This window comes from Amphiura filiformis, chromosome 9 (genome assembly GCF_039555335.1).
Source record: "Amphiura filiformis chromosome 9, Afil_fr2py, whole genome shotgun sequence".
Taxonomy (NCBI): domain Eukaryota; kingdom Metazoa; phylum Echinodermata; class Ophiuroidea; order Amphilepidida; family Amphiuridae; genus Amphiura; species Amphiura filiformis.
The window spans coordinates 24,568,539-24,579,854 of record NC_092636.1 but is presented as its reverse complement, the minus strand read 5'-3'; the positions used below and the strand labels follow the sequence as shown (position 1 = coordinate 24,579,854).

The 11,316-nt window shown below is 36.9% G+C and overlaps 1 protein-coding gene across 1 annotated transcript; it reads right to left on the bottom strand.

The window, feature by feature from the left end:
• Positions 1–1,527: 1,527 nt before the first annotated feature.
• LOC140160295 (caspase-6-like) lies at positions 1,528–10,402 on the bottom strand. Its single transcript, XM_072183567.1, has 6 exons — positions 10,197–10,402; positions 7,366–7,568; positions 5,991–6,169; positions 5,081–5,172; positions 4,074–4,156; positions 1,528–2,249 (listed from the first exon to the last, which is right to left on the bottom strand). Exons 1-6 carry the CDS (start codon positions 10,322–10,324, stop codon positions 1,843–1,845), a joined length of 1,092 nt encoding a protein of 363 aa, XP_072039668.1. The 5' UTR covers positions 10,325–10,402; the 3' UTR covers positions 1,528–1,842.
• Positions 10,403–11,316: the final 914 nt, after the last annotated feature.

The window sequence follows — 11,316 nt, the reverse complement described above, 5'->3', positions numbered from 1 at the left end:
TTGCAGTGGGATATTGTGATTACCGAATAAATAGTAAAGAGGTATGTTAGTAATGAGGTATATAGTAAATTAGTAATACATGGTGTCACAGGGACTGTCTTTTGAAATTGGCAGGAGAGCATTAAAAAGCTCTTCTGGAGCCTTCAAGGAGAGCTGTTAAAAGCACTTAGAATAGAATGTAAGGAGAGAATGGTTAACTAAGGAGAGCCAAAAATCACTCCCCTATATTATATTTAAGGGGAGCAGTAGAGAGCCATTGCTCTCCTCAATAGGCAGTCCCTGGTATCAGCTTTCATTTTTGAACAGGTAGTTGGTAACAAAGGTGCTTTATTTGCTGGAATTTGTGGTAAATTTAGGTTATTCAATTTAATCCATTACAATAATATTCACACAGCTAAATAATATCTAGAAAGTGGATGGGCATTAAATCCCTTAATAAAGTGAAATTTTGGCTGAAATTTACTACAGTTAATAATATAAATATGTGTAGATATGTAAGCTCATTTTAATGACAAGGTCTTGTAAATAACTGTAAACACATGTAAATAATTGTATATACAGGACAGATATTATATTAAAATTCAAACTGAATATCAATATTGTCTCATAAATTCTTGGTTTTTTTTTAAGGGTTATTCCACCTTGGCATAGGCATCATTTACATTACAAAAAGGTTTATGAAGTCCTTATAGAAATATAAAAAAAGAATAAAATGGCCATTGTTATAATGTGGGTCTATGGTTTAAATTTACGCAGGGTTTCCAACAAATTTCGGCCCGAATCACAGGTTTTTATAAATAATCGAAAAGAAGCCTAATTTTTCTTTTCACCATTGGTATCTATGGAGGAGAAAACCATCGGTTGAAAAGTCGCCCAATTTTTTTTCTTAACCATTGGTTTCTATGGGACAGGAAATTGTCAAAAGCCATGGGTAAATCTTCAAAATTGCCCAATGGGGCTACCAAATTGCAGGTTTGGCAACCCTGATTCTACAAGGGTTATTCTTTGGTAGCGTTATAACATCTTTGGCAGCGGAAAAATATAGTTTTTCTACTTTGATATGTGTTTTTACATGGAGAGAGTTAGACTTAGTTGCAATATAATGTTAAATTAAATTAAGATACTATGATCATTAATATAGCATGATTGTTGATCATATGGTGGAGCAGCTAGATAAGAAAATCTGTGATATGCTTTAACTATATTTCATACAAAGTCTTCTTATTGGGAAAAAGACACTTATTTAGGATCATATCAAGTAATTCATTTACTGAAGTGATGGAAATGAAACCCCTGTTTGGAAAGTGCATCTTTCTATATAGTTTTCTCATGCATGATAAAAAACTATATATATATATATGCCATATTGTATGCCAGTGGCGTAGCATGGGTCATCATATTTGGGGGGGCACCGCCATGATTGGGGGACCGGTTCTGATTGGGGGGACCGGTTCTAATTGGGGGGAACAAGCCGATTTTTGGCAAATTTCAGTATGGGATTTTTAAAATTTTGATCAATTGGGGGCACATGCCCCTGTGCCCCCCTGTGATGCTACGCCACTTTTGTATGCCATATTGGTCTTATGCCAAGATCATTTGATTATCTATTTAAAAATGCGGAAAGTGATTACAAATATGACACAAGAAATAAAAATTCCTGACATTCTTGAATACATAGACTAAAGGACTATTTATCAGCTGTTTAATTTGGACCAGTTTGCCTAATAAAATAAAAAATGAGAAACCTGTTATGATTTCTTTTGGTCTGTGTGTTTTGCTTAAAGATTGTATTTTCTACAGCATTGAATATTTATTATTTATTTCGGTTAATATGGCTTGTAATTACACCCCTGGTTTTGCGTATATAGCCTTAAGTTCAGCTGCTTTCTCAGATGGCTTGTACACAATTTCATGGGTTTCCTTTGTTTTTTTAAATATAAGCTTCTTGGTAAGCATGGATGTGTAACAGGGAAGCTGCCATTTTAATTGTGTTTCAATTTTTTCACCATGTTCAAGAGGTGGCGGCTCTCCATACTTCACGTCATCTATGGATAGCAGACGCCGGAAGCAGCGTGGTCTTCCTTTAGTAACTGCATAGTATGCGGTTGTTACAGGATCTTTGGAGACCTCTTGGCTCACACTCATCAAAAGGGAACAGAAATCCATATTGTACTTATCGCGTTCCATGGCCTTACACAGTGCTTGTATATATTTGCTGCCTTCCTCGGACTTTCTCACTGATGTGAAACCTGTAAGAACAGTTCATAACCTCATGAATAAATGTGAAGCCTGTGATCCAATCAAAAGAAATTGATTGCCTGACCACGCACTTATTGCATTATAACTCACTATGACTCCTAAAACACGTTGATACGTGCTACAATGACTTACATACAACATACGCTCCCACACATTGCCGTTGCGCTTCTGTGATTGGTAGCTCTTGTTGTCGGCGCTAATATCTAGTTCGCCTGGTCGCTTTTTTTGTAGGGTAACTGTTTATATTTAACAGCGTTTTATGACATAAAATAACACAAAATGCCATTATGATTTGTTTAAAATATCAGAAACGACGGTAATGAATGACAATAATAACTTTGCACCATCTATTTTGAGTTCATTGTGTAAAAATGTTGGGTTTCGTTTTTGGCCTCGGGCACGATAGGGCGGTAGCGCCCTCGAAAAATACCTCAGCCCAAACAAAACCCTCCCAATTTCCCACAATGACCTCAAAATAGATGGTGCGCAGTTATTATTGGCTAATCATGGCCATAGTTAAAAATATCCATGGCCTAAAAATGCGCTTTAATTTGTTAAATACCACTAATTAGAGCTGGACTATATTTGGAAAATGACAGACTATGTATTTTCTTGTAGGCCATCTGAAAAAGTTGCTTTAAAATCACTGAAAATACCAAGTTATTTTAGCCAAAAATATGCAAATGTCAGAGTAACATTTAGAAATGACATGCGTTCTATCATTATTTACAACTTCGAGGAATAGTTCCCCCAATTTTCCCACCCTACTGAATACTGATGTGGGAAAATTGATCATATGCCATATGTTAAGGGTAGTTTTCAAATACATTTTGCCCTAAAAACAGGGGAGGGTGGGCATAAAGTCAGAGAGTAGACATCCTTGAGAGGGCACTCTATTCACATTGTTTCTTTTCCAATGCAAAAGGTCACAAATTTGGGTGGTTTGCGAGTGACGAGTGACCGCACTTTCGATTGATTATGTAACTGTTATGAATAATTTATTAGGTTTTTAATGCAATCGCCTCGATCTATTAGTACATGAAGTACTTGCAATACCAGTCCGGTAAGTTCAATGAACTACGCCCTAATACGGATGGAGTTTCAGCTCTTCATACACAGATGAACAAATACAATAGGAGAAGGCCAAGACATATATGACCTGCTTAGTGACATGTTATATGAGTTGTACAAAAACCTGAATATCAAAGATCAGTATGCGTTCGTGCATATGGACTGCACAGTTAAGATGCTAAATATTACTCATTATATATTATCAAAAATATTGGTATTATGACAATACGGTATATACAAGGTATATAAAATGACTAATAAGCCTGCTATCATGGTGTTAGGTCAATGGATCATTATAATATCCCGTATGTTTCTTAAAATTTATTTATATTTCAGACCAATTTCTCTACCCATTTATATGTATGCATGTAGATCTGGGTTTTTTGTATTTTGGTTTCTTTTATGATAACAAATTCTGGTTTTCCAGTGCACAGGGGTCGCCGGGGTGATACTAATTTAATGCTTTTAAAAGTATTTCTAGCAAAATACGACATTGGACTCTAGCTGAGAGTGTCTACAGCCTAAGTTTTTCGGACTCCAAATAGGGCTCTTCATACACAAATGAACAAACACAATGGAGGGTAGTCTCCTCCACGACCAGTTTTATTCCGAGGGAGCTGAACCAAATTGGCTGCGGAGGAGATAAAGTTTTAAATTTGAAAGTTGGAATAACAACCTAATGAACCTTGTTGTTTTCTTCACCATATGGAAATCAGATTGAGAAAATGCCAAAACACGCTTACCATCAACACACGCATAGCAAAGTAGCATATTTTTGCCAGTAGGCATTCCACGAATTTCAGTTCCAGCTTCATCGATGAAACATCTGAAAATAATGTGCACAAAATATGGGGGGAATATGAAAATGCACATCAAAGTATAATTTCATAAGATTTATACATCAACTTACTAGAGTGTCAACATCAAGCCCAGATTCAGAGGTGCTTTTGGCCCAGCCCCTCTGAAGTAAATAGAAAAGAAGAAGATAAAAAAGAAAGGAAAAGAGGAAAACAAAAGGAAATGCAAGCTTGATATAGGGGAGGCAAAAAGAAAGTAGGAAAGAATTGTGGTAACAGGAAGGCCTTGTCCCCCCAAAAAACTTGTTCTACCTGGGATTGTTGCTTGAATTTCTTGTTTACCAAATATGATATTTATATCATTTTTATGCCTCCACCGGAGGTATTATGTTTCCTGGTTGTCCGTTTGTTACTCCGTCTGTCTGTCCGAAGCGCAAGTGCAATTTCTCAGAACTGGTAAGGCATAGAATGATGTGATTTGGTTGAGGAGTAGCAAATTTCAGTAGGTTTTGGTTGCAAAATATGTTAATTTGGTAGCTCATTTGCATAAATTCATTCCGTCTGATTTTTCAGAACTCTGATCTGATAGAATGATGTGACATGGTGGAGGGATGGCAATTGGTGGTTGTCAAATTTCACTAGGTTTTTATTGCAGAATATGCTAATTTGGTAGCTCATTTGCATAAATTCATTCCGTCCAATTTTTCAGAACTCTGAACTGGTATAATGATGTGGCATGGTGGAGGGATGGCAATTGGCGGTCTTCAAATTTCACTAGGTTTTTGTTGCAAAATATACTAATTTGGTAGCTCATTTGCATACATTTATTTATTTATTTTATTTTTGATATCATCCCAGTTAAAATGATGCATGTCAAGGTGGAGGCATTGCAGCTGACGCTTTTTGTCGAAACCACACAACCAATAAAACACAAAATTCTAGTTATTACTTACTGACTGACTTGTTTTGCTTCACATAAGATTTCGCCTGATCCGTCATCATCGTCATGGTTGGTTGTGACATCTTGATCGCCACCTCGACAGGCCTAGTAATTCAAATAGAATTATGTTACTTACAGAAGTACATGTAATCAGTCTTCAGGACTACAAACAGGGCTGGACCTTAACTTTTTTTGCCACTAGCCAGTTAGGGATGTAACTCTTAAATTTTACAAGCCTGATTTTTTTCCGATAGCCCGATAGTCTAGTACTACATTATTGCATTATAATGCATGTAGCTGTTAAGTGTTAATAATTTATAGATGCGAGTCCTGCTCGTAACTTGCTCTGTATTAAGTGAAGTAGATTTCTTTTTGACATGGGGAGGGGTGGAAAACATTTCTTGAAGTATAGTAAATCCAACACCTTTTGGCAACAGAATAAGTGTATGGTACCGAAGCGTGCGAAAGATTTTGCCATATTGAAGCTAAAATAGTGAAGGGAGCAAAAGTGGAACAAATTTGTACAAAATGCGCAAATTTGTCACTTTTTAGACTCAAGAAGATTGCCAAATAGAGTGAGCTATGAGTGTCAAAATGCCGCACGCCAGTCTACCGTGTACTTTTAGAAAATTACAGGCCCAACAGCATTGGCGTGCGGGCATGGGTAAAAGTCCAGCCCTGACTACCAAGAGCTGGCCCCTGGAGTAGGCGAGATCATATATATTTATGGTTTTATTTGGGGAAAATGGAACAAAATATTTTTTCTGAATTGGGGCAATGTTGAATAGTTACTATTTCTATGTAACCCATGTGGGTGTGGCCATGCAAGCAAGTAGTTTTTGATTACATTAGAAAAGATTATAGTGCTTCTGTGTGGGAGTGTCCACTACCCCTACTCCTCCCCAGGGATCAGCATTACTCACCTGTACAATGAATATTTTTGGCATATCTTTCAATTTCTCTGGACATGTATCTTTGTTGAATTGATTGAGTATGTTGTCCAGTAGTATACCATTTCCATTTGGCATGCAGATTTCACCATCTCTTCCTCCATGTGAGAAGAAGGCACATACAATACAGTCCATGTCTTTGGAGGATTGCTCTAAATATATTTGTGAAAATAAAATTTAAACCAAACGAGTGATTACGATTAGTAATATAGCTCAACTTGTTGCTATTTAGATCAAATTAGACAAAAAAAATAAATGGCATGTTGCCATCCATAACTATGGGACCACAATAGCCTCATCCCAATGGCATAGTCCAATAACCTCAATTACATATTAATCATAGTGCAAAATTTGACCTCAAGTTGCAGAGTATGAGTTTTTGTACCCAAATTTCAAAGGTCATTCAATGAATGTACAAATGTATTGGGGTTTAAGAACTATGCACCTGATAGATGAGCATGTTGTGGATCATAGTACATGCTGATCAACCCATGTACAACCCAGCAAATGCAAAAATGTTTATAAAATGTTATAAACATGTTTTGGGTTTGGTCAAAACATTCATAACATTTAAATGTTGGGTTGTGTAAAGGTCATGAAAACCTTTTGTATGAAAAAACATTACAACAACATTTTAAAAATCAAATTGGTATTATAAAATATTTTTGGCAAACATTTCATTATGTTAGAATGGTTTGTGGTAAGTTTTCAAAAATGTTTTTGAATGTTATTAAAATGTTTTATACCCTTTACCCGATATTTAAATATTTTCTGAAAGCGTTTTGTGTTTGCCGGGCAACAGAAAAAAAGAAAGGAATAAAAATCAATAAGTTTATAACAAAGTCAGGAAAGCAGTTGAAAAACAAAGTATTTTCATTCAAACAAATTGAGCTCCCAGCTCCCATTTCTAAACAAAGAACTGTCCCAGGATAATGTGCATCAATATGATATGACTGAGTATGAATTTTCTTGTACTCCCATGCCCTAATATCAAATGGAAGCTTATTGGGCAATTCCATTTAAAATCCACACTACCCCTGAGCAAGATTTTGGAAATATATTCCACAGGGGGAGCATGTTTTTCAAATGTAATTGGTCAGGGTTAATCATTTTAAAACCCATATTCCCTTTGTATTATCGCTTTAGCTATATCTTCCACAACTGGAGTGAGTATTTCAAATGGAAGTTATCCAACTGTCTATTCTAGTCAAAACTCATACTCCCTCTGTGGAAGACTTTAGCTAAATCTTCCACTCTGGTAGTGTGGACTTAAAATGGAATAGCCCATTCGTGGATTTAGACTTCCAAGATAGAATGATAAAAACATTGAAAGTTTGACCTCTCGTACCTTTAATGAAGTCACGGATTGTTGTGTGCATTTGATCCGAATTATAATCGATGTAGACAGTAACTTTAAATCCGAGTTGTTGCAATTGCCATCCAAGTTCCTGTACATCTTTTTCTGAACCAGATCTTTCTGACTTCTCTTCAAAAGTCATGTTGTTAAAGATCATAGCTACACCACGTTCTTTACTATCCATTTTATATTTTCTGTTGAAGAGAAAAATCAGGATATAAATTTTGGTGTTTGTTGCCTTTCAACTGTTTGAATAATTGTGTGGCAATGTCAAGGGGGTACTCAAGTTTGGTTGAGAAGAGAGGTGCCACTGAGAATATGAAGTGGACCCATCACTTTACCAAGGGGAAAGTTTGGGCCAAATTTAACACAAATGACCACAACAATGAATATTGTGTGACAAAATTGGGCTATTTTTCAAGAAAAATTGGGAAAATTTTGAAGAAAAAAAATGACCCATCCACCCACCAAAATTGGCGTAGAAAAAGGGGTCATTGATATACACTACCGGTCCCCGCACTCCATGCATCCGCACGTATTCATGCTCGTCGAAAATTTTGCGAAATAAGGGGTGTATTCAGATGAAGAAACGCAATTCGCGAAACACACAAAAAAGGGGTGTTTTTTCAAACCACATGTTCGCGAAATTGAAAAAAGGGCATTTCCATCGAGCAGCCAACGCGTTTCTGCCAGAAAAGAGTATATTAGAAATATCATTCGCGTTTTAGCAAAAATAGGGGTATTGTCGAAGGGCAAATAATTCGCGAAATCACTAAAAAAAGGGGTGTTTTTCCCCTAAAAACTTCGCGAAATGAGATGCAAAAGGGGGTGTTTTTAAAGTTCACCGACAAGCATGAATACCCACGGATACACTTAATGACCGAAAATACAACCCATGTTTATAACACATCCCTGTATGGTCGTTTTTCAGAGTAGAGTTAATTAAACAAGGGAAAATGCAATATAAGATGTTAATCACTTTTAATTAACATGTTTCTGAGAGTGCTGTCACTTTAACCCTTTGACCCCCCGCATGCCATCCACATGATCACCGACCGGTAGCCACACGGGTAACGCTGCCCCAGGCAGCAATTCTGTGAGCATATCGCACTTAGGGTGATTGCAACATCGCAGACCCTGCGATTCACGCATGCGCAGAGGTTTTCATCATGGTATTTTGTGTTATTTATGGGTGTTAGGGTTAAAGGTTAAAACTTCAAAATTTGATTTAAAAAAAAATCTGACTGATCGTCTCATTTTTACCTGTGAGGCAACACAGCAATTGTTGTTTGCTTTTGTTTTTTTTCCTTATGGAGCGAGTATGGTAAGGTCATTGAGGGCAGTGCAATTAGGAAATAACTAGCACTTGATGGGTGATTTAAACCCATTTGGTTATCTTTGCTAGGCCCTTGACTGACTTTCATTTTCAAAAATTCCTGGAAACAAATTGCCATATGACTGATTGAAAATTGATAAGTACCCATCCGGGTATGGTGGACTTTTAAAGGTTATTCCTTGTATAATTTTCATGATGGATCGACCCTTATTATAGCATAATAGGAATCAGTAATTTGCAATAGTGTAAAACCTTTTAATTAAATGTGATTTTAATTTCTAATTGCGTTGAAAATCAGGGGGTACTCAAGTTTGGTTGTGGGTAGGGATGTGCTGCTCAGACCCATGGCTGTTCCAATTTTCCATAAAAATTTGGACCCATCGCTATACCAAAAGTCCAAATTTTCAGCCAAATTTAACAAAAATTTTACAGAGATTTTACAACTTTCCCCAAAATCTTTGGTAAATTTAGAAAACTTTGGCTATCATGAGAAAAGATAAGGCTATTTTTCTGGAAGAAAATCATCCATATGCATATGATATCATCCATATACCAAAATTGGTTCTTGAAAAAGGGCTCATTGATATACCAAATGCCAATCTGAAAAAAGTCCACTTTTTTCTGTTTGATGGGAATTCATACTATCAAATCCATTTTTGGTGACATATACTTTGTTACATTTTCATGCTGCTACGCAGCACTTCATCAGACTGGCAACCTTGCTTCTTATTCTTTCCTGAAGTTGCTGCGTTAAGCGGTGCCAGAAGCTGGTTGAAAATATTTGGTAAGAATATCTCTATTCATGGTGTTTTGCCCTCGTCACCTGATCCAAATTTTTAAATATGTCTTTTGTTGCTGTTGGTTTCCCTTGATCTAGTATTAGTGTCCTCCTAACCTATAACATGGTTGTTTTGCGTAACGTGGTCTGAAATAGCCGATTTATTTATTTCTGTAATCGATTGCTTTCTCTGTGACCGGGTATGAACCCCCAAGTGCTGCTTTCTCTGCTTCTCCTTGATGTTCTTTGAGACGAGTGCCAAACAAGCGTGAAGTTTCAAAAGGAACAAAAGACATTAGAGAGGCAAGTTGGATCAGGTGACGAGGGTGATTACCATGAACAGAGATGAAGGGAACTATTTCTTACCAAATATTTTTGACCAGCTTCTGGCACTGCCAACGGCAGCGACTTCAGGAAAGAAGAAGCAAGGTTGCCAGTCTGATGAAGTGCTATGTAGCAGTATGAAACTGTAACAAGGTATGTCACCAAAAATTGGATTTGATAGTATGAATTCCCATCAAACAGTTATAATTGAAAATCCAGATGAACCTAATAAGCTCTAATGCACTTTTTTCTGTCAAAAACATTGAAAATTAGCCCTTTTTTGTAGGAAAAGTTCACAGAAGTTATGCTTTTTATCCCCTGCACCCCAAAATTAACTCTTGGCTACTACTAGCCTGTGATAGTGCTTACAAATTGTTTACTCACCCCGTGTTTGAACGTGAGACATTCAGACCAGCAAATAATCCATTTATTGTATCCACATCAGTTGCTCTTAAGTCGGCAATCTCAGTCTGAAGGGTAGCTAACTTTTCCTTTACAGTCCCAGATGACATTTTGTTGCTCCTGGTGCACGGTGATTATGAAAAGCTGGGGAGTCTTGACTGTGTGTATTAATTGCAAAGCTGGGTGCATGTATTATACATTTGCTTTGGTTAGAATGATGTATACTGCATTCAGGAAGTTGAGGAGCACAGCAGAATAAATGTTTTGAGGTATATAATACTATAGTGAAATGTGCAGTTTTAAGTATTTCCTGAATTTCCTGTAATGATTTGTGCCAGCCTCTAAGCAGTCCCAGTCCGTTCCTGCTAATTTGCATTGCACTTTTATGGTCATTTTAAGGTTATTTCACTGTTGCTGACAGGATTCAGAAAAAGTGTGTTTGACCTATGGTCCTAAGGATTCAGAAAAATATATAATTTCACCTACCTGTGATGTACAGGTCTCGAGTTATAAGCAAAAAGGTCAAATGTCAATTTTGGGATGCACATGGGTAAACATCACAAAATTCAGAATAGTTTGTCATATTTTGGATGTTTCATTACGTATACCAGCAAGAAAGAGGTCAACCCCCATTGACCTTGACCTATATATTTTATGAGTTTTCCTATGCAACAAACATCCTAGATGGTGCAAATTATTCTGAAATTGAATTGATTTTGCAAGAACAATATTAAATGTTGCCAAGTTGGTTAAAATCGGAGCACATTTCAGGTTTTACCCCTGTAGAGCCCAAAATTGGACCCTTTATATTTTTGCTTACTAGTGTGCCTTTAGCTGTAATGGCCCTGTAGCTATTGGGGCATCAGCTGCATGATAGCGATACTGCTTGACCTCTGATGACCGTTTTTGACTTTATGACATGTTCCTGACATATCAAGGATTCTTTTTACCATGTTTAAGCCCAATGGACATTTGACCCCATACGACCTTTGACCTCGAGTGACCTTGGTTTGATTTTGTTCATGCTCCCGTGATATGGAGAATACTTTTAGCCAGATTGGGCGAGTTTGAAATTTTGACCCCAGATGACCTTTGACCTGGG